Below are 25,325 nucleotides of genomic sequence, written 5' to 3'. Positions count from 1 at the left end.
AAACGATTTCAATGATAAAAAAAATCCATGACTGTCATAATGAATGCCCCAATAAAAGTAGGCGTGTCCGGTGTTTGCAGAAGCTCGTAGACTAGCTTTTAAACTTGTATATACTACTATTTGTGCTATGCTCATGAAGAACACGCTTTGCACGATTCTCGGGTTCAATCCTGATATTGTTATGAGAGAGCCCCTGGTACTTTCCCCTTGTGGCGAATTCGTCTAGATCGATTTTCAACCCAAGACTTGCGTACCTGTGAGAAACCTGTTACAAGGCTTGTGGGATTCAGAACGCCGTTCCGAGTTCCAGCTTGGCATTTTCTCCGTGGGTTTGATCTGCCTGCTCAGATAAGACTTTGCCAAGACTGATAGGAATTTCCGGCCTGCTCCCAGCTCCAGTTCTACAATCAAGTCAGAGCTGGGAGATCACAGCTTCAAGATTGTTCAAAACTCAAAAGACAGGGCACAAACTCTATTTTTATTCTTATTCAATCGGCAGCAAGGGTGTAGAAGTTCTTGGCATGATAAAATTTCAATCCCCTCGGAAGGTATTACCGCTTTAGGTAACTACCAGACTTGCCTTATTTGTACATCAAGATGAACTACTTGGAATTAATATTACGTCAAGCCAACACACCGGTAAAGAATGGTCTGGACCTATACTCATAATGATTTTTTATAGACTCAAAGGGGTCTGATTGGTAGGATGGAGTATTAAACGCTCCGCATAACGCGGTATCGAGCGACACAAAATCTGTGTTCAGACCGTTTATTTCCTGTTTCAAAAAGGCCTAGTTTGAATCTTGACTCCGCCAAAGTGATACGTGCACAATGTTCGGGCTCCTGTGCGCCATATTTGCGGGGGATTTCTATCACCTTGTCCTGTCTCTTCCGTTTAGCCAAAGTAATCATCGAGTCAGTCTCGCTCACTGTGCTTGGGTCCGCGCTATGTTCAAGTAACATCTCCACTAGTGCTCTATCCCCTTTTATAGAAGCTAAGAACAGTGGGGTGATACCGCGCGCCGCTACAGCATTCGGGTCCGCTCCATTTAACAACATCTTCTCGATGGACGCATGTTCCATCTCGGGATTGCTCTGACCAACATAGTCTGACCCTTCCGCCCAGACGTGTTCGGATGATCACCATACTCAAACGACAGCTTCGCAATACAATACCGGCAGTTTCTCATCGCTCGTGCTAGTGGTATCTGAAATACTCTTTAGGCTCGCCAGCCGACGAGGCGAGACACAGTATTCGGATCAGTCAGATAGTCTACGATATCCAACGGCAGTTAATGGAGTAATCGGAATAGAATCATCATCACGTCGAGGGTTGTTTTTACCATGTAGTTGCTGACTCTAAACTCAGAATGTAGTGTCCGAATTCGGTCTCCAATCACCACGTGATCCCGTCACGATAAGATAGATCGGGTTTAGCGCGGGGCTCACCTCATTTTTTCCCGCCAACCAAAAGATTCAACGAACAGGAAGAACACAACCAGGAGCACTTTTTGCTGCGCACTCCCCGTGACAGCCTTCACTTGACAGAGGAGGGACTCTGTCCGCTTCTCTCCTTCTCTCACTCCTTCACCATGACTTCCGCTCCCGAGACAACCTATCTGGCCATCCCCGGCTCAGTGGCGTTTTCTCGCTCCCGGGGTCGTGCCATTGCCTCGAGCCTCGGGGTTCAGGATGTTCGAGCACAGTGGGTTCACTATGTGCACACCGTCCAACCTCTCAAGGAATCTCAGCGTGCGGTGCTGGAGCAGCTGCTTCGTTACGGCGATATCACCGACGTCCCCCCTCCTTCACCTCCGACGATGGACAATTCGATACGTTCAATGTGTTCCCCCGCATGGGGACCATTTCGCCTTGGAGCTCCCAAGCAACTGGTATTGCGCATGTCTGTGGCCTGCGCAAGTACGTGAAACGCATTGAGCGGGGCCTGAAGGTTTCCTGCCTTCGCAATGACTCGGAGGATTACACCGCCGGGTACCTGGACGTTCTACACGACCGCATGACGCAGATCATCAGCCAGGATGAGCCCGACTTGCATCTCATGTTTTCGGAGCACGCACCTCAGCCCCTGAAGACCATCCCTCTGCAGGGCGGGGAGCGATCCCCCAAGGAAATCCTCCAGGAAGCAAACAAGGAATTGGGCCTGGCCCTGGATGAATCAGAGATCGACTATCTCGCCGAGGCATATGGTCCGAACGGCGCCATTGCCCGCGACCCGACCGATGTCGAGCTGTTCATGTTCGCCCAGGTGAACTCGGAGCACTGCCGCCACAAGCAATTCAACGCATCGTGGGTCATCGATGGGAAGCAGATGCCCAACAGTCTCTTTGGCATGATTCGTAACACCCACAAGAAACATCCCAAGCACACCGTCAGCGCGTACAGTGACAATGCCGCCGTGTTGGAGGGTACTGAAGCCGCATTCTGGGCACCTGATACGACCACTGGAGAGTGGACTCACACCAAGGAGATTGTGCATTTCCTAGCCAAGGTGGAAACCCACAACCATCCCACCGCGGTGTCCCCCTACCCCGGTGCGGCTACGGGCGCTGGTGGAGAGATCCGTGATGAGGGCGCCGTCGGCCGCGGCTCACGCCCAAAGGCTGGACTTTCAGGTTTCTGCGTTTCCGATCTCTTGATTCCTGGACTCAAACAACCATGGGAGCTCGATGTGGGCAGGCCGAACCACATTGCAAGCAGCTTGGACATCATGTTGGAGGCCCCCATTGGCAGTGCTGCTTACAACAACGAGTTTGGTCGGCCATGCACGGCGGGTTACTTCCGAACCCTACTCACCGAAATTGACATTGGCAATGGACAGAAGGAGCTGCGAGGCTATCACAAACCAATTATGATTGCCGGTGGTGTTGGAACTGTTCGGCCCCAGCACGCCCTGAAGAACCCCGACGTTGTGAAGCCCGGCTCCTTCCTGGTCGTTCTGGGCGGTCCTGCCATGCTGATTGGCTTGGGAGGAGGAGCCGCTTCGAGTATCACGTCTGGTGAAGGGTCCGCGGATCTTGACTTCGCAAGTGTCCAGAGAGGCAATGCTGAAGTTCAGCGGAGAGCCCAGGAAGTTATCAATGCCTGTGTGGCGATGGGAACGAACAATCCTATCAAGTTCATCCACGATGTTGGTGCCGGTGGCTTGTCCAATGCACTTCCCGAGCTGATCCACGACTCTGGTTTGGGGGCCACATTCGAGCTTCGCGAGGTCGACAGCACCGACAAGAGCATGAGCCCGATGCAGATTTGGTGTTGCGAAGCACAGGAGAGATACGTCTTGGCTGTCGGTGAAGACAGTATGAATAAGTTCACTTCTATTGCCCAACGAGAGCGCTGTGGGTTCTCGGTTGTTGGCCGTGGAGGTGGCACATCCGAAGAGGAAAAGAGACTTATCCTTCTCGACCGGGATTCTAAGGAATACCCAGCGCCCATTGATCTTCCTTTGTCCGTGCTGTTTGGAAAGCCCCCGCGCATGACCAGAACCGTGGACTCGCGCAAGCTGAAGCTACCCACAGTGGACTCCAGCCTCACCAAGTATCTGCCTTCGCTCTCCTCGAAGGTGGAGCTTGTGAGCGAGGCTGTCAACCGTGTGTTGTCTCTGCCTGCTGTCGGCTCCAAGTCCTTTTTGATTACTATCGGTGACCGGACTGTCGGTGGCCTCACTGCTCGTGACCAGATGGTTGGCAAATGGCAGACCCCGGTGTCTGATGTGTCTGTTACTGCCACCTCGTTGCTACAGGGCATCAAAACCGGTGAAGCGATGGCCATGGGTGAGAAGCCCACTCTGGCTTTGATTTCCCCTGCTGCCTCTGCGCGCATGGCCGTCGCCGAATCCCTGATGAACATCGCCGCCGCCGATCTGGTGGAACGTCTTAGCCAAGTAAAGCTGTCTGCGAACTGGATGTCCGCCAGCAACCACCCCGGCGAAGGTGCGGCAATTTACGAGGCTGTCGAAGCAATTGGTCTGGACCTGTGTCCTAAGCTGGGCATCAGCATCCCCGTCGGGAAGGATTCCATGTCTATGAAGATGAAATGGAAGGACCAAAAGTCTAATGAGGCCAAGGAAGTCACTGCACCCATGTCACTCGTTATCTCCTCCTTCGCCCCGGTAGGTGATTTCCGCAAGACCTGGACTCCAGCTCTTCGTCGTGTCGAGGACGTTGGAGAGACCGTCCTCATGTTTGTCGACCTTGCTTTTGGTCGCAGGACATTGGGTGGCTCGGCTCTGGCTCAAGTTTTCAACGAAGTGGGAACCGAATGTCCCGATGTTCGCGATGTCGATCTTTTCAGAGACTTCTTCGATGCGACTCAGTCGCTGCAGGACGCTGGCATTGTTCTGGCTTATCACGACCGATCTGACGGTGGTCTGTTGACCACTCTTGCCGAAATGATGTTTGCCGGTCGCTGTGGTGTTGAGATCATGATCGACAACATCTGCGCTTCTTTCCACACCAAGGATGTTGTTGACACGCTCTTCAACGAAGAACTTGGTGCGGTCTTCCAAGTTCGCAAGGAACACGAAACTCAGTTCCGGTCGTGTTTTGCCACCTGCGGCCCTCCTCCAGGTCTGATCCACAAGATTGGACGCGTCTCCGAGAAGACGAAGCAGGACCTGGTCATCTACCACAAAGCCTCCCTGGTGTACCGCAACACCCGCTCCAATCTGCAGCAGACGTGGGCCAATACCTCCTATCACATGCAGAAGATTCGTGACAATGCCGATTGCGCCGACCAAGAGTTTGCCAATATCCTAGATGATACCGACCCTGGTCTCTCGTGGAACCCAACCTTTGATCCAAAGGATAGAGGCTTGCCTTTCATGACCAGCTTGACCCAGTTCTCTCCTTTCACCAATAAGCCCCGCGTCGCCATCCTTCGCGAACAAGGTGTCAACAGTCAGGCTGAAATGGCCTTTGCCTTCAACACGGCCGGGTTCTCCGCCGTGGATGTCCACATGACCGACATCATCTCTGGCCGTGTCTCTCTCGCCAGCTTTGTCGGCCTCGCCGCCTGTGGTGGCTTCTCCTACGGCGACGTCCTGGGTGCAGGACAAGGTTGGGCCAAGTCTGTCCTGCTGCACGATAACACCCGCAAGGAGTTCCAGTCCTTCTTCGAGCGCGCTGACACCTTCGCCCTGGGCGTCTGCAACGGCTGTCAGTTCCTGTCTCGTGTCAAGGAACTAATTCCCGGCGCCAGTAACTGGCCCAGCTTCGAGCGCAACGCTAGCGAGCAGTATGAAGGCCGTGTCTGTATGGTACGCATTTCGGATCCAGACCCCTCGCGCCCCAGCGTTTTCTTAAATGGCATGGACGGCTCCTCGTTCCCCATCGCAGTTGCTCATGGCGAGGGCCGCGCGTCTTTCGCTGGCACCCCGGGTGCCTCGGCGCGCGACTTCGTTCGTGAGGGTCTCGCCCCCGTCAAGTACGTGAACAATGCGACCTTGAAGGCGACCATGAAGTATCCCTTCAACCCGAACGGTAGTCCCGAGGGTATTGCCGGTGTGCGCAGCCCCGACGGCCGCGTTTTGGCTATCATGCCGCACCCCGAGCGGACAGTCATCAATGGTATTGCTAGCTGGCTGCCTCCGAAGGCCGAGGGATGGGGTGATATCGGCCCGTGGGGTCGTATCTTCTTCAGTGCCCGCAGATGGGTTGGCTGAAGTAATTTTTGGTTGTCTTCTTAGTTTGACAGTTTCGTGTCTATATCTTTTCTTTTCTGTGGTGATCTTGGAGTGAACGGTTTGCATTGATTGTGAAAAACTTCATCTATCATCGAAGGACATGGGACCTGGGATGGATCCAGACCATCTTCAATATTCCCACACTTTCATATACCAAAATATAGCAATCTGAAATCTATTGAATCTTACGAGAATATTTGAATTGCAGAGAGCAAAGAGCTATAGTTCATTAAATTATCATTATCGTTATTGCGTAGAACCCATTAACGTCGAATCCATCCATTCGGTCCATACCCCAGTCCCAATGCATTTATTAGCCAGCACCAAAGAATCAAAATTTCACCAAGCCCTTCCTCCACTCCAACCGGTCAGCCAAAATATTCCAGCTCGGCTGTCCATCTGCACGAGCAACGCCTTTCAACCCATCGGCGATGAAAGAGACGAGGTGCTCGAATTGGCGCTGTACCGTTCGCAACTGGTAATCATATGGCGAATCCCGGAATGAGACCATCAGCGTTTGTTCATGGTCAAGGTCCTCATCGGAGTCAGAGTCGACATCCTCTTCCTCCCGAACTCTGGTTCGGCGATACGCCTTTGATATTCCAATATGACTTTCCTCCACCATCCGATCTTGGGCATCCCACGAATGCACGGTCTGCAGGTCTGCAAACCGGACGCAGAGATCGAGGAGGTTTATGATAGCGTCGTGAATCGGGGAAAGATTATCTGACAGGAGGCATTGGTCTTCGAGGGAGGACATGTAGACCTTGTGCGCGGCGATCATGGCGTCGACGTCTTCGGCGCTTGATAGTGCTGAGTGTAAGGTTTGGGCTGCGCTGGAGATGACGAGATACGTTATATGGCCGTATAGAAAGTCGAGGAACCAAAGTAAGTTGTGGTGGAGGGCATGTGCCAGTGTATCATCTGCGTCACTTTCCGTGGTGTTGCGGGCGTTTCGGAGGCGTTGTTTGACAATCGCGTACTTGGCTCGTCGTATCTGCATCAGGAAGACGGAGATGCGCTGATACGATTGGATTGCACCCTCAGAAATTATATTTGCCACAGGCCAGGGCAGAATATAATCGATTGAGATGGTCTCAAGGATTTTGACTGTTCGATCGTGGACTTGTCGGGAATGGGAAGAACCGCCATTTAGTCGAACGACCAGTCTCGATGGATCGATCATGCCTACTGTACTGAATGCGGCCCTTGTCACCTCGGTGAGTAGGAGTTTGTCATTCCAAGATCGACCCCTATCTATCAGCTCGAAAACTTTGGTGTCAATCATGCTGAGGACGCTCAGATCTTTCCCCAGGTAGACATGCTGGAGGGTATCAAGAGAGGCCCACAACCCGCATTGTTCGTCGAGCTCCTGTCGTAGTAACCCGGCGCTGACTGAGTGATTCGCATCCACCAGTCTCTCCAGAGCAGACTGGACAAGGACAGAGAAGGGAAGTGAGAGGGAAGAGGACGAGTGAGACGGGAGGACATTTTCCAGTGTAACGGCATGTTTGTCAAGTGACTCTTCCTGGAGTGCGTTGAGATGACGCAGGAACACCATGTTCTTACCGGTGGTAAAGACCTTCTGGATGCTGATTTCGAGAAACCGGGGGATGTTCTGGCCCCGAGGGCCCTCATCTAGGATATACCAGTCATGCCAGAGTGATCTCAGGTCAGCGTTTGCGCTATTCTCCCTGATAAAAAATGTGCAGTCTGCCGGGTCGATGTGCCCGCTTTCCATCCAGGCCTGAATTGATCGCATGTATGTTTTGAAGCATGTGTAGAATAGCTCAGCGAGAGCTGGCAAGGCATTGTCATCACCGAGGGCTTCCAACATGCAAATCAAATCATATAGCAGGTCCAGGCAGCGCATTGGCTGATCAGCCGCGTCTTGGCCCAGGCGAGCGATTAGATCCGCCAACAACCCCAGCTGCCGGGAGTGTCGGCGGACATCATCCAGGAGCTGCAGTAAGCTGATCGTAGACCCGGGGGTCAGATACTGGCACTGAATCTGGGAGAGAGATTTGTCGAATTCGAGTAGACGCTCTTCAATTCCTCGACAAAAGGTCTGCATGTAAGGAACTGATTGAGGTACCGTAGTGAAGCGTCGAACAACGTCTATCTTAGCACCAATCTCGATGAAAGAGCGCAACAAGGCTGATACCGCCTTAGTCGAGGAATGTGCAAGTGCATAGCTGCGATCTACCTCGATATCGTCGTCGAGGCGCCAGAAGATAGACGTTGGGAGCCCTTGCAACATGAACACCACCTCTCTCGCCAGTTGGAGTTCCGTGATGGTGCGAGAGGCGTCCTCTTTGCCTTTTGGGGTCGGCAAATGGTTCTCGGCTTTCCAGAACTGAGCTTTCTCAATGGAGACAACCACGTCTTCCTCCTCGACCGGCACGAATATTTCGTCGGGGACCACATACCCCTTTTCCAGGGCGTAAGAAGTTTGAGGCACGGTCCTTGGGCTGGACATGCAACTGGAGATGGACGAAAAGCCGTCATCAGAGGAGTCAGCTGCGAAGTCCACCTCTTCCCATATATTCTCGTCGCTGTAGGCGAGGCCCTGGGCATTCATCCCCGACCATGGGAGAGACTCGGGCTCTTCAATGAGATTGGCAGACGTCTTGAGCCAATCCACTTTGGAAAATACAGCCGGGCGATTGGATAGTTGCAGGAATAAACTGAGAATCTCCGGCGACCACGAGATCTTGCGGTTGTCCAGCTCCGATAGACGGATGCGCAGAGCATCGGCGAGCTCGTCTCGGTTCAGAACTTGGAACTTCTCCTGCAGCCCCTCCAGCTGCTTGGCCACCGCGAATTGATCGGTGCGTCCATGAGTTCCTGTGTGAAAAGACGTTTCTACGCGACGCTTCAGGCTCTTGACGCGGGCCGAATCCTGTATACAATCAACATCGGCGCCAGAAATGTCAGATAAACAGCACGTACCTTCTGATCGGGTGTGACCTTAGCAGTGGCAGCGATCAGATCATCTATCAGGGCGCCAATTCTGGCCGCGAGCGCCATCTTGGCAGGCAGTGAGTGAATGATGAAGTCAAGCAGTGCGCCTGGGCGGGCAGATACATACCAATGCACTAAGGCCCGATCGGGCTAAGCTTGCTAATCAATCGTCCTCATCATCCAATCCTCCCCTTTTTCAACAACCACACCCATCCATCCATCATGGCTGTCGCACGCCCCATTCGCATGCTGGGTGCAGTAGGCATCTTGCTTTGTCTATTCCTGGTCTTCCACCTGAACCAGACCCCGTCCGCCTTCGGCGGCAAACTCATCAACGGGATGAAAAAGGATCCTTTGCTGGACCGTACGTGTTTCCTTGCCACCCCGACCTTTTTTTGGCGATCGCCCCCTCCAGCGGATCAATACTGACAAGCAATAAAGCAACCGGAGAACCAGCAGGGAACTTATGGCGCGCCACGGAGAAAGACTACTCCCCCGACAGCCCCAACTCGGCCCGCACCAACGCCGCGCTCGTCTCGCTCGTCCGCAATGAGGAACTGGACGAAATGGTTTCCACGATGAAGGATCTTGAGCGTACATGGAACAGCAAATTCAACTATCCCTACATCTTCATGAACGACAAGCCCTTCACCGAGGAGTTCAAAAGAAGGACGCAGGCGGAGACCAAGGCGAAATGCCAATTTGGTAGCGTGGCCCAACTAGTCCCGAAGGAATAAAGACTAATTTATACATCTGCAGAGTTGGTTCCGAAAGAACACTGGGATGTGCCCGACTGGATCAACATGGATATTTTCACAGAGTCGGCCGATTTGCTGGAGGAGCAGAATATCCAGTACAGCCACATGATCTCCTACCACCAGATGTGTCGCTGGAACAGCGGCTTCTTCTACAAGCACCCGGCTCTCGAGGGGTATCGCTGGTACTGGCGTATCGAGCCAAACGTGAAGTTCTTCTGCGACGTTGACTACGACGTGTTCCGATACATGGAGGACAACAACAAGACCTACGGCTTCACCATCAACCTCTACGACGCGCCGGAAAGTATCCCGACCCTGTGGCCGGAGACCAAGCGATTCCTTGCCGCGCACCCGGATTACCTCGTCGAGAACAACATGTGGTCGTGGCTGACGGATGAGACTCGCCCCGATCACAACAAGAAGGCCCAGGGATACTCGACCTGCCACTTCTGGTCGAATTTTGAGATCGGTGACTTGAACTTCTTCCGCGGCGAAAAATACGAGGCCTACTTTGATCACCTGGATCGCGCGGGCGGCTTCTTCTACGAGCGCTGGGGCGATGCGCCCGTCCACTCACTTGCGTTGGGGCTATTAGAGGATGCGTCCAAGGTCCATTGGTAAGTCAAGTCATTGCACCTGTTGACCCCGGCTTGAAATCTTTTGTACTCACATGTTGTTTTCTACAGGTTCCGCGACATCGGATACAACCACATCCCGTACCTCAACTGTCCCAACTCGCCCAAATGTTCCGGTTGTACCCCAGGCAAATCGTACGACGGCGCCGACTTCCTCTCCAAGGAGGACTGCCGCCCCAGCTATTTCAAACATGTTGGAACGCACTAATCCTCTGTCACGATCCTCTTTGCATCGCCCTCTTCCCCCCTCTCCTCCATTGCATACCTAATGAGTATATTGCTGAAGTCGTGGGTCTCGTTTTGCACCTGGCGTTTGAGCGGACACATATCTACGTGATGGTTCTGGTGTTTTTGTTTTTTGTCTTATCTGTCAGGCCTACACAAAATCTTCGTGGTTGCTGCGGTAGCTCTAGAGTTTCCCCCCCACTGTTTTTTTTTCTTTTCTCTGTACTTATAAGATTGCACATGGCACTGTTTTTTAGTCCTGGCTACTCTCGATAATGTAGAAATATCCTTACTAGGTTTAGCAGGGATAATCCGGCTAAATTATTTTGTAGCACTTTACTGTTCATATGGCAGAGGTGCTAAAGGTGGCTGAACGGTAATGGAATCGAAATAGATTAAGCACCAACCCAAGCAAGGTACAAGAGACCTTGGTCCAGACAACAGCAGCCTAACAACACAAGAGATCTCAACAAAGAGTATGTATACAGTTTTCTCTCTTAGCCCGACCTTCCTCAGCCAGTCAGAAAGAGAGGGTGGTGACGGCAATGGCGTTGCGACGAGAGGCGTGGAGGGGTACTATCGGGAGAAAAATGGCGAAGACAAAAGAGACCGACGGTATGCATTTACTCCTCCTGCGGGTACAGCTCTTCCCGAAGAGCGACACCGAGTTCCTGGCGCATACCCTCCAGCGCCTCGAGGTACTGCTTGTACTGATCCTGGTTCTCAACCTTGGCCTTGACGCCTATTATGGATTGTTAGTGTGGGTTCCCATAACGAGGCGGGTTGTGCGTTACCCTCGAACACCCGCACGGCGGTGGGGAAGTCGTTGACACGGCGGGCGGCCTTGAGGGCGGCGGTGAGGACCTCGACAGAGGGGACGAGATCGTAGGCGAAGCAGTTGTTCAGGTTGCGCTGGGCGGGACGTTAGTCTGAGACCATTGGGCACGAGAGTAGATGCTCGTGGAAGATTTGAGACAGATATCGGAAAGATCGCAAATGTCAATCTATCCATCCCGAGATCGACTTCCTTTGCTTACCTGGAGCTCGAAAACGTCCTGCACACCATCGAATTCCTTCTCGAATCTGCAATTGGCAAGAACCGGTCAGCACACTGGTTCTCCGTCACAGGCCACATGCGGTAATCCGGGGCCGTTTGTTGAAGGCACAGGGTAGTCCCGAGAACAATCGCAAAGGACAGCAACCGTACCTAGCAGAGAATTCCTCGTATGTCTCGTCCTCGTGGCCGGAGCGGAGCTTGGGGGTGGTGCCGAAGGAGCGGGTCGCCAGGGCCACCGGGGCCTGCATCCGGGACCGGGTCAATTGGGGAGCACGGTAGAAGCTGGCAGGTCGGACGGCACGCGTCGCAACACGGAAGATGGACAGGGATGCCATTGTGAGAGAGTTGACCTGGATCAATGGAGGGAGGGGGGAGGGGAGAGGTGGTGGTGGGAGTGAGAGAGTAGCAGGGAGGTTAGGACGAAGACTGTACCGGATTTTGCCGTGGGAGTTGGATGCCTGAGGCTGGATGATGAGTCAGCTTTTCCGATGTGCCCGGCAAGGATTGTGGGAGCTGTGATTGGTGGGGAGTAGATGGGTGGTATGTGATGGTGATGACATTCTAATCATTTAGAAGGTTGAGAATAACTATTCAAAGTAAGTCTGGCCGTCTATTGTAGTATAATTCGATGTCTTGATGTATGGAGTGGTTGAGGTATATAGATGTGTATCGATGCGTGTCTCGATATATATCCACATTATGAGCACCCGACTGGCACTAGGGAATCCACACCCGACCGAATCGAAGATCGAGGTACTTTACGAATTCGACTTCTATTCCATGATTCTATTCTATGATCGTATCATAGAACAGCCGAGTCTACCAGCCGGAACATATTGACTCGGCCTTTTCGCAGAATACACCAGGATCATCCGTCCAGTGCAACCATCCGGTGCTTTTCTTTTCGATAGCCCTCAATCCTGCCATAATCGTAATTCCATTCCCGATCGACACTCCTATAGCTACGACATCCATTCCCGATCAACACTCCTCCGCAGTATACTAACGGGTTCGGCAACATGTGTTGACCCCTTTTGCGGCCACGCTAAACCCTTTCGGGCCCACCATCCAGCAAAAAGTCGCGCTGTTCCGTCCCTTCCCTTTCCCTCCACATCGTCCATTCCTTCCACTTCTCTCCCCTTGACTTTCTTTCCTTTCCTTTTCCTTCCTTTCTTTGTCGGTCTCTTTCGTCTTCCCTCGCGACCTTGATCTTGACCAGGTGCTTGGGCTTTCCAATTCAATTCGCCTTTCCCATCCTTGCCTCGGTTGCTCCAATCCAACCGACCTGCCCACCATGGCCGCTTTCCTTCAGAACCTGCCCCTGCCGACCCTCGATCGGCCCTTCGGCATCCACCTATGGCCCATCTTCGACAAGGCCTTCGAGGTTGTCGTGGGATACCCCGCCAGCGAGTTCAAGTTCCAGGAGGGCGTCACCCCGATGTCCACCTTCAAGGAGACCGCGACCATGCTCATCACTTACTACATCGTCATCTTCGGCGGCCGTGAGATCATGAAGAAGCGCAGCCCGCTCAAGCTCAATGCGCTGTTCATGATCCACAACTTCTACCTGACCGCCATCAGCGCTACCCTGCTGGCCCTGTTCATCGAACAGCTGCTGCCGACCATCTGGCGACACGGCGTCTTCCACGCGATCTGTGACCACCAGGGCGGATGGACCCAGCCCCTCATTGTGCTATACTACGTAAGTGGCATGCCATTGAATATCAATTGACGATACTGACATTGCTCCCCAGCTGAACTACCTCACCAAATACCTCGAACTGATCGACACTGTCTTCCTTTTCCTCAAGAAGAAACCCTTGACCTTCCTCCACACCTACCACCACGGCGCCACCGCTCTCCTCTGCTACACTCAGTTGATCGGCTTGACGGCAGTGCAGTGGGTGCCCATCACCATCAACCTGCTGGTCCATGTGGTTATGTACTGGTACTACTTCCAGAGCGCCCGCGGCATCCGCATCTGGTGGAAGCAGTACATCACTCGTCTGCAGATCGTGCAGTTCGTCATCGATCTGGGTAGGTGGCACAGCATCAACTCTATAATACTAGATACTGACGGGTTGCAGGTTTCATCTACTTCGCCTCCTACACCTACTTCAGCTCCACCTACTTCCCGTGGGCTCCCAACATGGGCGAATGCGCGGGCGAGGAGTTCGCGGCTTTCGCTGGCATTGCGATCATCACCTCTTACCTGCTCCTGTTCATCTCGTTCTACATTGCCACCTACAAGAAGGAGGTCAAGGTCGGCCGCCCGCGCCGCAACACCGGCAAGAAGTCTTTGATCGACATGAAGAACTTCGAGGTCCCTTCTCCCGCCACTCCAGCGGGTGCGCAGAGGAACGGCAGCGCCACGCCCTCGAACGGCTCTGCAGTTTCGACCGGCCGCTCGAACGGCCCCGTCACACGCTCTCGCAAGGCGTAAGCGGCTCAATCTGACCGAATTCAAATGCAGACGGAGAGGTTTGAGTCCTTCGCAGCAGGCGAAGCGTGGAGGTGCTGAATGGTAGAGTGATCCATCTCCGGTGGATCACAGCCATATACTTGTTTAATGAATGACCCCTTTTTTTTCGACACCAGGTCGATAGCCTGGTGGTTCATGCGGTACGTGCCTGGGCGTTTTTGCAGGCAAGAGAGAGCGGGCGTGACGCTGAAGACGCTATCTGTCGAAGGAACGAGGGAGGTTTCGGGAAGGCATCGAGGTATTCCCCTTCATCCGGGATCGCTTTTAGCTTCTTGGTTGTATTCTATAATGTTATCTTTCTTCTTCTGTTCATGTTTGTGGTTATCTCCTCCCTACGCCTGCTGGTTGCAGGCTTTTTTTTTTGCTGTGTGTACCTCTCGCCATGTTGTTAGGAAAAATTGTATTGATAGAGGTTAGCAACCAATCGAATAAAATGCAATCAATTGATGCCGTTCGATGGAGGTTTAGTGCTGCTAACGATGTGATGAGGGAGAGCAACATTTGAATGAAAGGGTAGTTGAGGGCGAGCCGGGACCGAGAACACCTCCAGAAGTGAGCAGTCCTAAGATGGGAAGCCTTCAAACCCTGGACAGAGGGCCACATCGTCCTAATATCAACAACAACACCAAAACAAAGCACAGTTGAAAGGGAAACGTTGAACTTAATAAATCAATAACCTGCAAATCCCGCCGATCCGCGCCTCACGTCTTGTGTAACCAACACCGAGAGCGAGAGAAAGAGGGAATATCAGTGACGTCTGTCATCGCAGAGCAACAAAACAATAACCCCCCAGCGTGGTCGTCGAGGAAACAAAAACCATCGACGGATGATCGGACGGGATAACCATGGCTTATATGTGCATGGAAACCGATAGTCCCATCCGCCTCATGGCGTCGATCCGCCAATCTCCCGGATCGTCATGCCCAAAGCTGTCATCAGCCAGCGAGTAGGGAGTTTGGAGCGTTAATGATCGCCCGTCATCGACGGTGCCTTGCTGACACGCATGCCCTGTCAAGCATGCGCGACCTTGAGAGGTGCAGGAAGTTCTGATGAACGAGCAGTTGCCCTGTCAACGACGGTGGCGCAGATGATCAGCTGTATCGTGAAGCTGTAAAGCGTATAGGCTTCATGTCATGGTCGAGTTCCTTGCCTCGGCTGGCCGACCCGGGCTGTATCCTATGGATGGATATGCAGAGGGAGCGCGCGGCTGCAGAGCATGGACGATGAGGTAACCTGCTATAAATAATTGAAACAATAGTGCCAAGCCTCCTGAGAATAGAACAATTCGCCGAACTGAGCACAGTCTGTGACATGCAAGGAGAACAGAGCCTCCGGTTCTTGCTCTATTGGGGAATGGTTGAGGTTGAGTTAGGGCAACCTCTGGTTTGGGCAACAATGAAGATGTCTGTCTCTAAAAGTTGATCTGCTTTCTTTAATCATTGTTGACAGTAGCCAGCCCCTATTGCCCTGTGGCATACTTACTGTGCATCCTCGTAGTCCCTTTGCTGCTGCTCCCTTTGGCCCCCTTAGTTACTCTACCCCTACCATTGAGGAACAGTCCCTGTCCTTTTTGTTTTGTTTTTATTCTAGGGCTACTATCCTTGATTGTCCCGACTGCCCTGATCTCAGCAAGGACGGTGCACTGACATGCTGCCGATCAGAGGCCGTTGCATCATATCCCTGTCAGAAAGGAGTTCGTCGGCATGGTGTGTTTGGCCTAAACACACTCCTCCCCCTCCCCCCACCCTGGGGTTTCTCCACTGGGCGCTTCGATATTATTATCCTGACCGATAGCAAAGGATTGGCTGCGGTCTTCTGGACCAGAATATAGCACATAGTCATCATCACCCCTGGAAGGCTAGATCCTGCGGGTGATTGGCGCCCAATGACTGGCCCTAGCCCAGATCGCCGCCCAGCGTTAGGCGCATGGTCCACAGCCAACGACAGCTCACAGCGACTCATCAGATTCCTTCTCACCCCCGTTGCAGCGCTAGGTTAGTTCCCCTCAAATGGTGAAGCGTAACGCGACCATGGTGAAACTTGTCGACTAACCCTATTAGTCTGAAGCAAGGGCCAGCGTTCCCAATCACATTGATGCTCCTCCTGGAGGGGGTGACTTTGTAGGGTTTCCTTGAAGCCTCCTAGCCCAGGGCAGAAGGGACCAATCCCACTACGCGCTGAAGGAGAACATGTTTGGCACACGTGTGCTGGGCATTATTATCCTTAAAGACCGGTTCATTCCCGGGTTCGTGCCAAAGGGAAAGACCATTCATTCTCTGCAGTCTCAGACCTGTGGGTGTAAGTATTTCTTTGCCTGTTAGGGCTTCTTTTTTCGCCCTTTGCATTCTTCGTTCGTTGCGGGCTGGTTTCTCCTTCATTTTCTTGTCTCTGTCTTGCTATTTCTCTTCTCCTCCTGTCCGCGACAGTCTTCTTTTCTATATACTATGATCACCTACTGCCCAACGTCGGAAGCTGTTGAGCCGCCAGGCAAGATGGACGAACCCACTACTCCGCTGGATCTGCACCGTCTGAGCCATCAAAACATGCACAAACGCTACGAGTCCGACGAAGAGGCTGCATCAGAGTCAGATGCCGGATGGCATGATCTGCCCTCGCTCATCGGCTCGCAGCCAGCCGCAGAGTCGTTTGATTCTGACCTCAGCGACGATGACCATCTGTCGGCACCTACACCGGGGAAGCCGCAACGGTCTCTTTCCGTTGACACCGTCAAGGAAAACCGCGATGCCGGCTTCGTCGATGTCTTCGATCCAGAGGACGACATGGTACTGGAGCTCAGCTCTCCTCCTGCTCGGATTGCATCCAAGATCTTCGTGCCACCAATCATCTATATCTCGCCCAATTCCCCGCCGAAGCAGCACTCGCGGTCCCGGTCGCCTTCTCTGGAGTCGGTGTGTTCTGTGGAAGACGCCGATATTCAGGTCGCAAAGCAGGTCACCATCATGCAGCCGTCCACGCGGCCCACGGTGGTGTTCATCAACTCGCTCGGCCAACGATCCAAGGGATCCAGACCTCGTCCCACCCAGTCTCATTCGCGAGAACCCAGCCGCAGGCGAGAGTCCCGTCTCTTCCCACCATTGACGAATATCAAGTCCAATTCGCCGCGCCTCAATGAAGGGTATGAGCTCAGATTGCCACGCACGATTCCATCCACCCCAGCAGCCATCGACGAAGAGACGCCGTCCACTCCCGTCGCCCACTCTGCCGCCATCCGACGGGTCTCTGAGGTTCCTCTCATCCCATACTTCCCACTTGCCTCGCCCCGCCCGCTATCTAAATATCTGCATCAGGCCCGGCCGCGAACTTCTGGGTCCGACAAGCCGCTGCCAAACCCAGCAGGACGACACCGCCGTCCCACAGAGCCAGGCAGACGCCCGCCATCCATCCGCAGCTCAAGCAGCAACAGCGTGCAATCATCATCCCACTCGTCCTCTCGCGAGTCCTCCACCTTCACAGTAGCCTCGGACACAGACGGCACCTCCCTGCACTCCCTCCCCGCATCAAAACGCACCTTGAACCTGCTGGCGAACCGCCCCCCACTGATGATGCGCCGCATGACTCGAAAGAATTCCATCGCATCAAGCACTGCCTCCATGAACAGCCTCCGCTCCGAAGCCAACAACAGCCAATCCCAGCACGCATCTGCTTCCTATACAAACCTCCACCCCCAAACTCAGAAGTTGCGCCACCAATCCGTTATGAACATGCATCTCCACTCGAACCCCATCTACAACTCCAATGAAATGATCCTGAACATGATGCCCGTGCCGCCGCTTGATTCCCGCCCCGTGCGCAAATCGAGCCTCGTGCGCAAATCCAGCCATCGCCGCCATGTGAGGCATAGCACCTCCATGCCTAGCGGCAGAGGATTCATGGGATTGAAGTTTGGACCCAGATCGCCTCATCGGGTTTAGCCTGCTGCTTTTTCCTTTGTTTTCTGTTATGCTATGCATTAATCGGTAATGTCTATATGTTTATGGATGGTGGAGTGGGAGTATTGTGATATTTGGCTTTGATTAATTGGAGTTATGGTTTCTTTGTTTCCTGTCTGGGGGGATTTGTGCGGGTGTCCTTGGGCAATGAGTTTTGATCTGCGGTGCGGTGTTTCTCTTGATCTTCTGCCATACTCTGGGGTGGTCTGTCCTGATTTGGTCGACAAAAACACTTTTGTTCTTGACTTGGCGTTGGAGTTTTTTTCCTATCCAGATTGACAGTTTACAGCGCTGGCTGGTGTTTGTCTCTTGACCTTGCAGTCATCATGTGTCTAGATGGTTCACCTGCAAATATGAGAATCAAAATGATACGTTCCTTATATCCGTCCTTCTTGCTCTAGATCCAGGTGTAGATGTTACGTGTTCCAATATTCTACATGAGACATAAACTTAAATAACTCTGGTATATTGTGCAATGAACTACCAGTCAACAAAACTCAAAGCAAAGATCACAAGCAACAAGATAAGACTACGTCAATGATGGTAGATAGGTAGGATGGGACAAACCAAAGAACAACAATATACTTAGTTGCCTGACAAGAGCAGAACTGAAACAAAACGGTAAAGACAAAGAAAGCACGCGATCTTGCGAAAAAGACCTATTCTAGCCGACGTCTAGTCTACTTCCGGGCCTCCAGGGCGGCTTTGATAGCTATACAGAACACCATGGATTAGCATCACTCAGGAAAGGAATTGTGGGAAGAGTACTCACCATCGCAAGAAGACTTGGCGTCACCGAAGAGCATCCTCGTGCCGGGCATGAAGAACATGGGGTTGGGAACATCGGCTGCAAGAAAGGATTGCAATTAGCATTCGCAATTTTTGACATTTGTCTCAAGGAAGAACTCACCGTATCCACTCGACATGCCGCGCTTCATGACAATAACCTCCTTACTCTTCCACGCATGCAGGACAGGCATGCCAGAGATGGCAGAGTCAGGCTCCATAGCAATGGGGTTGACTGTGTCGTTAGCGCCGATGACGAGGGTGACGTCCGTGTCGGAGAAGTCCTCGTTAATTTCGTCCATTTCCAGGACGACTTAATTCAATCAGTATGGGAAGTTAAAAAGCCATGACAGACCACCTACTATCGTACGGCACCGAAGCCTCAGCTAGCAACACATTGCACTGGCCCGGCATGCGGCCTGCGACGGGGTGGATGGCGAAGCGCACATTCACGCCGCGAGCGCGCAGGAGACTCACGATCTCAGCGAGAGCGTACTGCGCCTTGGCGACAGCCATTCCGTAACCGACAATCTAGAGAAGGTTAGACGGATCGATTCGTGGGGGAAGGATAACACGGACAATGATGACACTCTCAGCACTAGAAAGTGACTCCACAGTATCGTCAACAGTGGTCTGCGTAATCTCGCCCTCGATCTTCTTCTGGCTCTGGGCTGCTGGGGCTGAAATGCCTCCAAACAGAACATTTGTAAGAGACCGGTTCATGGCGACGCACTGGAAGTGTAAGCAATTTGGTTCTACTCTAGACGGCTTTGGCTATTCTCTTACCATGATGTATGATAGAATAGAACCGCTGACGCCGATGAGCGAGCCGACACTGGTTAGGAGTGGGTTGTTAAGCATCAAGCCTTCAGCAACGAGAGCGAAGCCTGAATAGGCATTCAACACCGTGATGACGACAGCTTCGAGGGGGTTAGCCTATACCTTAAGGGACAGAAGGAATTGAACGTACGCATATCGGCACCGCCAATGGCTGCTGTCGTGGTATAGCCCTTGAGGAAGCTGAGAATGGTGTTTGCACCTAAGCACGTCGCAGCAATTACCGGGCTTGCTGGTGCCATAGTGACAAACGCCCCCATTGTTGCAATGTTACTACCAAGCAGCGTGGAATTGATCACATGTCGACCAGGAAGGATCTTTGGCGTGGATTTCATTTTCCCTGCAAGCTTCATGAACGCAACAATCGAGCCAGTAAATGTGACACCACCTGCATAGGATCAGTATTGCGCCGAATAATCGCGATCATAAAACTCACCAATGAGGACACCCAGATAGGCAGTGACCAAGTGTAAGGTCGTGATGTCCGAGATGTCCATCAACACGCTTCCGATGCTAGTCAGCACAGCTGCCAGACCGACCACGGAATGAAGAGCGGCAACTGTCTGAGGAAGTCCAGTAGGCGTGATTCGACGACCGATCAGTCCACCTGGTAGTGGTTAAAATTAGGCGCCCAACAAATTGCGAGGCACTTACCAACAACAGCGCCAGTTCCAGCGACGGCCGTGAACTGTGTGAGGGTCTCGGTAGAAAAGCCCACTGCATAGAGTGAAGCAAGGATTCCTGAAACCACACCCAGGATACCGAAGATGTTTCCGCGTCGAGCAGTCTGCTGCGATGCGAGACCCGAAATTGAGGCTCCATAATATGTTAACTGGTGGAATTCGACAACGACAGAAAGATCATGACTTACCCATGCAGAGAATAGTGCTGACTAGATACCCACCCTGCACTAGACCAGCCATTCCAGTACTCGCAGCTGCAATGAAGCCACCACCAAACACGACAGCGGGAATAGCATAGAGCCATGGGTACTCCGGAGGATCAGTTGGACCTGTGAACACCGTCAGTGATGTCGCTCTAAGTGGATAAAAGACGACAAACGTTTGAACATGTCCAGCATGCGCTTAGTAATTACAAATCCGCCGGAGATATTGACAAAGGCCAAGAGTACGGAAGCAGCGCCGAGATATTCAGGTAGCGTGGTTGGGACATAACCACCACCCATAACGAATAAACCGCCAATACCGACCATCCCCGAGATAGCGTTGGTGACACTCATCAGCGGCGAGTGGAGAGAAGGGGCAACTCCCCACACAGCACGATAGCCAACCAAGCCAGCAAGACCGAAAGTCATCATGTTGCTCATGAAGATGGGGCCAGTTGCCTTTCCAAGAGCGAGGGTGGTGCCCATCGCACCCGTGACGGTGGCCACGTCTCGAGTAACCTTCTGCCACGGGGTCAATTCGAGCTTTTCCTCTTTTTTTGCTGCAACTGCCTGTGCATCGGGCTTCGGAGCCGGAGGAGCAGGTGGTGCAGCCGGAGGAATAATTTCGCCATTGAGAGTAACAATCGAGCCACGAACTACCTCGTCCTTGAAGTCGATTCCAAACGACTTTTCCTGAGGTGCCATGGACAGGAGAAGCTTGGTTATGTTGTTGGAATACAGTGTCGATGATTGAGTCGGGAGACGCGAGGGCAGGTCCGTGTATCCGATGACAGTGACATCCTTGTAACGGGCCAGCTCTCCTGGAACAGTGGCTTCGCAATTACCTCCTGCCTCAGCGGCAAGATCAACAATGACTGAGCCTGGTTTCATGGCCGCCAGCATCTGTGCCGATGTTAGTTTCCCAAGGTTGTCATTGCTGTTCCTATCTTACCTCTTTGGTGATAAGCTTCGGAGCCGGTTTCCCGGGGATCAGAGCGGTAGTGATAATGATATCGACCTCGCGAGCTTGTTCCATAAAAAGCTTCATCTCGGCCTCGATGAATTCCTTGGACATCTCCTTGGCATATCCGCCCTGGCCAGCGCCATCTTCCTCGATTTCAACCTCAACGAACTCGGCTCCCAGCGACTGAACTTGTTCGCGAACCGCGGGACGGGTATCAAAGCCTCGAACAATCGCGCCCATGCGGCGGGCCTATGTGGGGTTAATCAAGTCGCATCGTTGAATGTATGTTTAACTTACTGATGCGATTGCACTCAGACCAGCCACGCCAGCTCCGATAACCAGGACTTTACTTGGAGGAATCTAAACCAAGAGCGTGAGCAAAAGACACGACAGTGGCCACACCGGCTTATCTAACCTTTCTGCAAGAGCGCGTCAGTAAATTCCTTATCATCAATTGAAACGGCAGTCTTACCCAGCAGCAGTAACTTGGCCAGTCAAGAAGCGGCCGAAATGATTCGACGCCTCCAACACAGCCTTATAACCCGCAATATTGGCCATAGAACTGTAATTAGGTCAGCGCGCTCCATGACAGTAATTGGCTAGAGAAAAGCATACCTCAGGGCATCAAAGACCTGAGCACGCGAGATGCGAGGAATCCGATCCATAGCAAAAGCCGACACACCCCTCGCCGCGAGCGCACCGACAATGGCCTGATTCTGCGCGGGATAGAGGAACGAAATGATCGTGGAGCCCTTCCGTAGCGCCTGGACCTCATTGACGGGACCCTCCACCTGGGGATTGCGGACTTTGAGCACGATATCGCTCTCCGACCAGACAGCATTGCGGTCGACGAGGGTCGCGCCTGCTTTCTCGTAAGCTTCGTCTAGCAACTGGGCCGCCTCGCCGGCGCCGCGCTCGACGAGCACGCGCGAGAAACCCTTCTTGAGCAGCAGAGCGACATTCTGCGGGGTTAGAGCCACGCGCCGTTCGTTCGGATAGGTCTCCTGCGGAACGCCGACGGTCAATGCGGAGTAGGGCGTGGCAGGGACCGGGTCAGGCTTGGGTTCGGCGCTTGTCGTGGACGCAGCGCGTTTCGAGACAATGGGCCAGGGGCGCAACGGGGCCGAGACTGGCTTCGCGTACGAACGGGCCAGGGACGGGATTCGGCGAATTTGAGACACTGGGCTCGTGGGTGAGCGAGCGAAGGATGCGGTGGAATGGCGATCCCTTGGGGCAGGGCGGAGGGAGGCTTACCGGGATGCGTCACTGAGAGCCACTTCCCCGCGCGCGCACCGGGGGCTGCGAGACACGGCCCTAGCGCCGACCGCAGGGGCACCGGGACACTCATGGTGAAGGAGGGCGACTAGACCGCGACGGGTGGGAGCCTCACATCTATTGGGCCGAGGACGCGGGAAGGGGGTAGTGGTACCGCATCAGCCGGGGCTGTGTCGCGTGAGGAAGGGAGAAGGAGAGGGAGAAAAAATTAGAGAGAAAGAGGGAGAGAGTTGGAGGAGGGTGAGATCAGATGGAGAGTAAGAAAGGGAGTGTTCAGGGTAGAAGGGCGGTTGGTCTCGGCGAAGCGGAGAAAAGGATGAAGAGGAGAGGAGGAGAAAAGGAAAGGAAGGGAAGAGAAAGAGGAAGAGAAAAAAAGAAGAAGAGGGGAAGAGCCAAGGTAGGATTGCGAGGATGACACGGTGCCTTGCTCATTCAGTCCGACTCTTCTATAACGATTCCTCTACCTCTTCTGCTACAGATTATCCGATAATCGGATCTTCCAAAACGCGGGGGAGAGCCGAGCCGAATTCCCCACAGCAGGGAGGGTCCGATCGAGAGGTCAATCGATTCTGTAGAGCGCGGGACAATGATTACGGCAGTCTATGATCTCTTTTTAATTTCCGTATATCTACGAGACATCCAATCTCCCGACCGTACATCATTGCTCTCCCACCTCCTCCACCGTCTCCGCTGCACCCTTGCTATCAACAAAGTGCGCGATCCGGTCGCGCGGGAGCCACGCATCCTCCGGCATCACGAAGTACGAGACCAGCGCGAGGATAGTTACCCCAGCCATGATAATCGGGGCATCTGGGAATCATTAGCGAATTTTCCGGCAAACCAGAAGACACACATACAGTTCAGGGTCTGCCCCGTCACAGGGAACTCATATGGCGAGAACAACACAGCCACCACCCATCCATTCCAGAAAACGCCGATAAACTGGAACGGCTTGCTCCACTTCCCCAAACTCCACTGCGGCGTGGGGAACCGTTTCGGGGTGCAGACCAGCCGCCCGAGACAGATGAGTCCATAGGCGGCGGCGCTAGGCACGCCGGCTGCGGAGACGAGCGACGTGAATGCCACATTCGAGGGGAGAATGGTGCATGTGATAAAAGCCGCAACGGCCCAGACAACAATGACTGCATTGCGCGGCTGGCCCCCATGCACTTTGGAGACCCAGCCCGAGAGGGGAGCACGCCGTCGCGGGCGACGGCGAAGACGAGGCGGGAGGCTGCGATGATGGCGATGGCGGTGTTCTGCGGATAATGTTAGCAGCGTGGCTAGAAACGGGGAGGGGATCATTCTGACCAGCCACAGAGCGAGAATGCAGACCACGTTCATCACGACATGGCCGCCCTTGCCTAGAACCACGGCATAGAGAGGCACGAACGGTTGCGGGGACCCGAATTCCATTAGGGTATTGTTGTCCGGCTATTATATGGTAGGGTCAGCACTTGACCCGGACAGAGATGGAGGCACGAGGTATACTCACCGCGCAGAACAAGAACAGAATAATCGTAGCCAATCCACCGAATCCACTAACAACTGTACTCCAGAAGATGCCCCGCGCAGCAGTTATCGAGGCATTCTTCGTCTCCTCCGCCACGTGGCCCGACGCATCGAATCCAATCAAGATACCCGCGGTGGCGAGGTAAGACAGACACCAGTTCCAGCCCGCGGGGGCGCCGGTGGCGTTGTAGGTGGTCATGAAGGCTTCATGGGCCGTGCGGAATCCCCAGGTGTCATGGGCTCCAATAGGCAGCCAGATCACGTTCATCAGGAAGTCTAGCATGACGATCATGGCAGAAAGCCAGAAGACCCATTTGAAGTATCGGGCTAGATGGACGGGTGAGCACGGGTGGTAGGGAATATCCAGATGTTCACGTACGAGGCAGGAAGTTCAACAGCGCAGCGAGGGCGAGCAGCACCTCGGTGCAGATCCATTGGACAGCGCGGAACTTGATATCGCTGGTATCAGTAGGAAAGTCGACTTTGAACACAGTCAATTCCTGCAAGCCTGTCAGTTGTGCATTCAGGTAAACCTGTCAGAACACTCACGGAAAGCATGTAGTTGGCCGCAGCTTGGGTATTGCCTATAACCCCCATTAGCCTTTCCGTTCAGTGCTTCATCCTCAGGGGACTCATACTCGCACAGAACGTCGTCCAAGCGGTAGTACTCCACCACGCAACAATAAATCCCAGAAGCCGACCAAATCGAGGACCACCAGCCTCGGCCGCCCAGAGATAGATCGAGCCCGCTGACGGAGAGGCCGAGCACACCTCTGCGATGACGGCAGCCGTGATGAATGTGAAGACCATGGTGACTAGGTAACTCGTCCAGTAGGCGAGATTGCCCCCAGCAGCGATACCGGTGCTGTAGGTGACGCGCACACCACCGACGAAGTAGAGCGCCGCTGGGAAGCGGCATGTTAGAGGTGGGGTCGGACTTGAGAGGAGAAGAGCCCAAACGTACCAAAGGTCGTTGCGAAGTTCTCGACTAAGGTGTATGTCCGGTGCAGGACCTGTTCACGGACTCAGCATGAGCTGCCGCGCAGATGGTGGAACGCTTGACTTACCGGCTTGTAGCCCATTGTTCGCTGATAGTCGTATTAGCATGGTATTGCTTCACTGGTCAGATCCCTACTCACCAGCAAAGCTGCATCCTCTTTCGACTCGGTGTCACTTCGGTCAACCTCACCAACCTCACCCTCGCCGTCAACAATCAGGTCATCGCGACCGACAGCGACGTCGTCGTCCAAACCCATATTGGCAGCAAGTCAAAAAAACGAGTGACCGAGAACA

General features: G+C 53.4%; 8 protein-coding genes across 8 annotated transcripts; 4 read left to right on the top strand and 4 right to left on the bottom strand.

The window, feature by feature from the left end:
• Positions 1–1,592: 1,592 nt before the first annotated feature.
• On the top strand, positions 1,593–5,680 carry N7510_004981 (phosphoribosylformylglycinamidine synthase; the record flags this gene model as incomplete). The annotated part of the gene is made up of 2 exons (XM_056976907.1): positions 1,593–1,836; positions 1,887–5,680. 2 exons carry the CDS (start codon positions 1,593–1,595, stop codon positions 5,678–5,680), a joined length of 4,038 nt encoding a protein of 1,345 aa, XP_056836863.1.
• Positions 5,681–6,032: 352 nt separating this feature from the next.
• On the bottom strand, positions 6,033–8,731 carry N7510_004980 (uncharacterized protein; the record flags this gene model as incomplete). The annotated part of the gene is made up of 2 exons (XM_056976906.1): positions 6,033–8,603; positions 8,654–8,731. 2 exons carry the CDS (start codon positions 8,729–8,731, stop codon positions 6,033–6,035), a joined length of 2,649 nt encoding a protein of 882 aa, XP_056836862.1.
• Positions 8,732–8,887: 156 nt separating this feature from the next.
• Positions 8,888–10,266, top strand: N7510_004979 (glycosyltransferase family 15 protein; the record flags this gene model as incomplete). Its single annotated transcript, XM_056976905.1, has 4 exons — positions 8,888–9,029; positions 9,107–9,370; positions 9,425–10,040; positions 10,110–10,266. The coding sequence occupies 4 exons, from the start codon at positions 8,888–8,890 to the stop codon at positions 10,264–10,266; spliced, it is 1,179 nt and encodes a 392-aa protein (XP_056836861.1).
• Positions 10,267–10,906: 640 nt separating this feature from the next.
• N7510_004978 (cytochrome c oxidase subunit VI) lies at positions 10,907–11,804 on the bottom strand (the record flags this gene model as incomplete). The annotated part of the gene is made up of 4 exons (XM_056976904.1): positions 10,907–11,025; positions 11,078–11,195; positions 11,321–11,366; positions 11,491–11,804. Coding segments are annotated over 4 exons (597 nt in total), but the record flags the coding sequence as incomplete, so codon positions are not given.
• Positions 11,805–12,634: 830 nt separating this feature from the next.
• N7510_004977 (elongation of very long chain fatty acids protein) lies at positions 12,635–13,783 on the top strand (the record flags this gene model as incomplete). Its single annotated transcript, XM_056976903.1, has 3 exons — positions 12,635–13,042; positions 13,095–13,377; positions 13,428–13,783. The coding sequence occupies 3 exons, from the start codon at positions 12,635–12,637 to the stop codon at positions 13,781–13,783; spliced, it is 1,047 nt and encodes a 348-aa protein (XP_056836859.1).
• Positions 13,784–16,266: 2,483 nt separating this feature from the next.
• N7510_004976 (uncharacterized protein) lies at positions 16,267–17,754 on the top strand (the record flags this gene model as incomplete). The annotated part of the gene is made up of 1 exon (XM_056976902.1): positions 16,267–17,754. The coding sequence occupies one exon, from the start codon at positions 16,267–16,269 to the stop codon at positions 17,752–17,754; it is 1,488 nt and encodes a 495-aa protein (XP_056836858.1).
• Positions 17,755–18,452: 698 nt separating this feature from the next.
• Positions 18,453–22,593, bottom strand: N7510_004975 (putative nicotinamide nucleotide transhydrogenase; the record flags this gene model as incomplete). The annotated part of the gene is made up of 17 exons (XM_056976901.1): positions 18,453–18,484; positions 18,545–18,619; positions 18,683–18,871; positions 18,921–19,089; positions 19,138–19,290; positions 19,345–19,478; positions 19,529–19,783; positions 19,832–20,002; positions 20,050–20,211; positions 20,267–20,407; positions 20,458–21,184; positions 21,234–21,494; positions 21,543–21,605; positions 21,661–21,664; positions 21,718–21,807; positions 21,861–22,425; positions 22,500–22,593. The coding sequence occupies 17 exons, from the start codon at positions 22,591–22,593 to the stop codon at positions 18,453–18,455; spliced, it is 3,285 nt and encodes a 1,094-aa protein (XP_056836857.1).
• Positions 22,594–23,178: 585 nt separating this feature from the next.
• Positions 23,179–25,288, bottom strand: N7510_004974 (putative amino acid permease; the record flags this gene model as incomplete). The annotated part of the gene is made up of 9 exons (XM_056976900.1): positions 23,179–23,330; positions 23,378–23,954; positions 24,016–24,359; positions 24,412–24,532; positions 24,582–24,616; positions 24,671–24,937; positions 24,997–25,045; positions 25,100–25,120; positions 25,172–25,288. The coding sequence occupies 9 exons, from the start codon at positions 25,286–25,288 to the stop codon at positions 23,179–23,181; spliced, it is 1,683 nt and encodes a 560-aa protein (XP_056836856.1).
• Between the last annotated feature and the right edge of the window lie 37 nt (positions 25,289–25,325).

The sequence above is a fragment of the Penicillium lagena genome (genome assembly GCF_028827675.1).
Source record: "Penicillium lagena strain IBT 129212 chromosome Unknown utg000002l_segment0_segment0, whole genome shotgun sequence".
NCBI classification, from domain to species: domain Eukaryota; kingdom Fungi; phylum Ascomycota; class Eurotiomycetes; order Eurotiales; family Aspergillaceae; genus Penicillium; species Penicillium lagena.
Note: the sequence above shows the minus strand (reverse complement) of the source record. Positions and strands in the feature narration are given on the sequence as shown.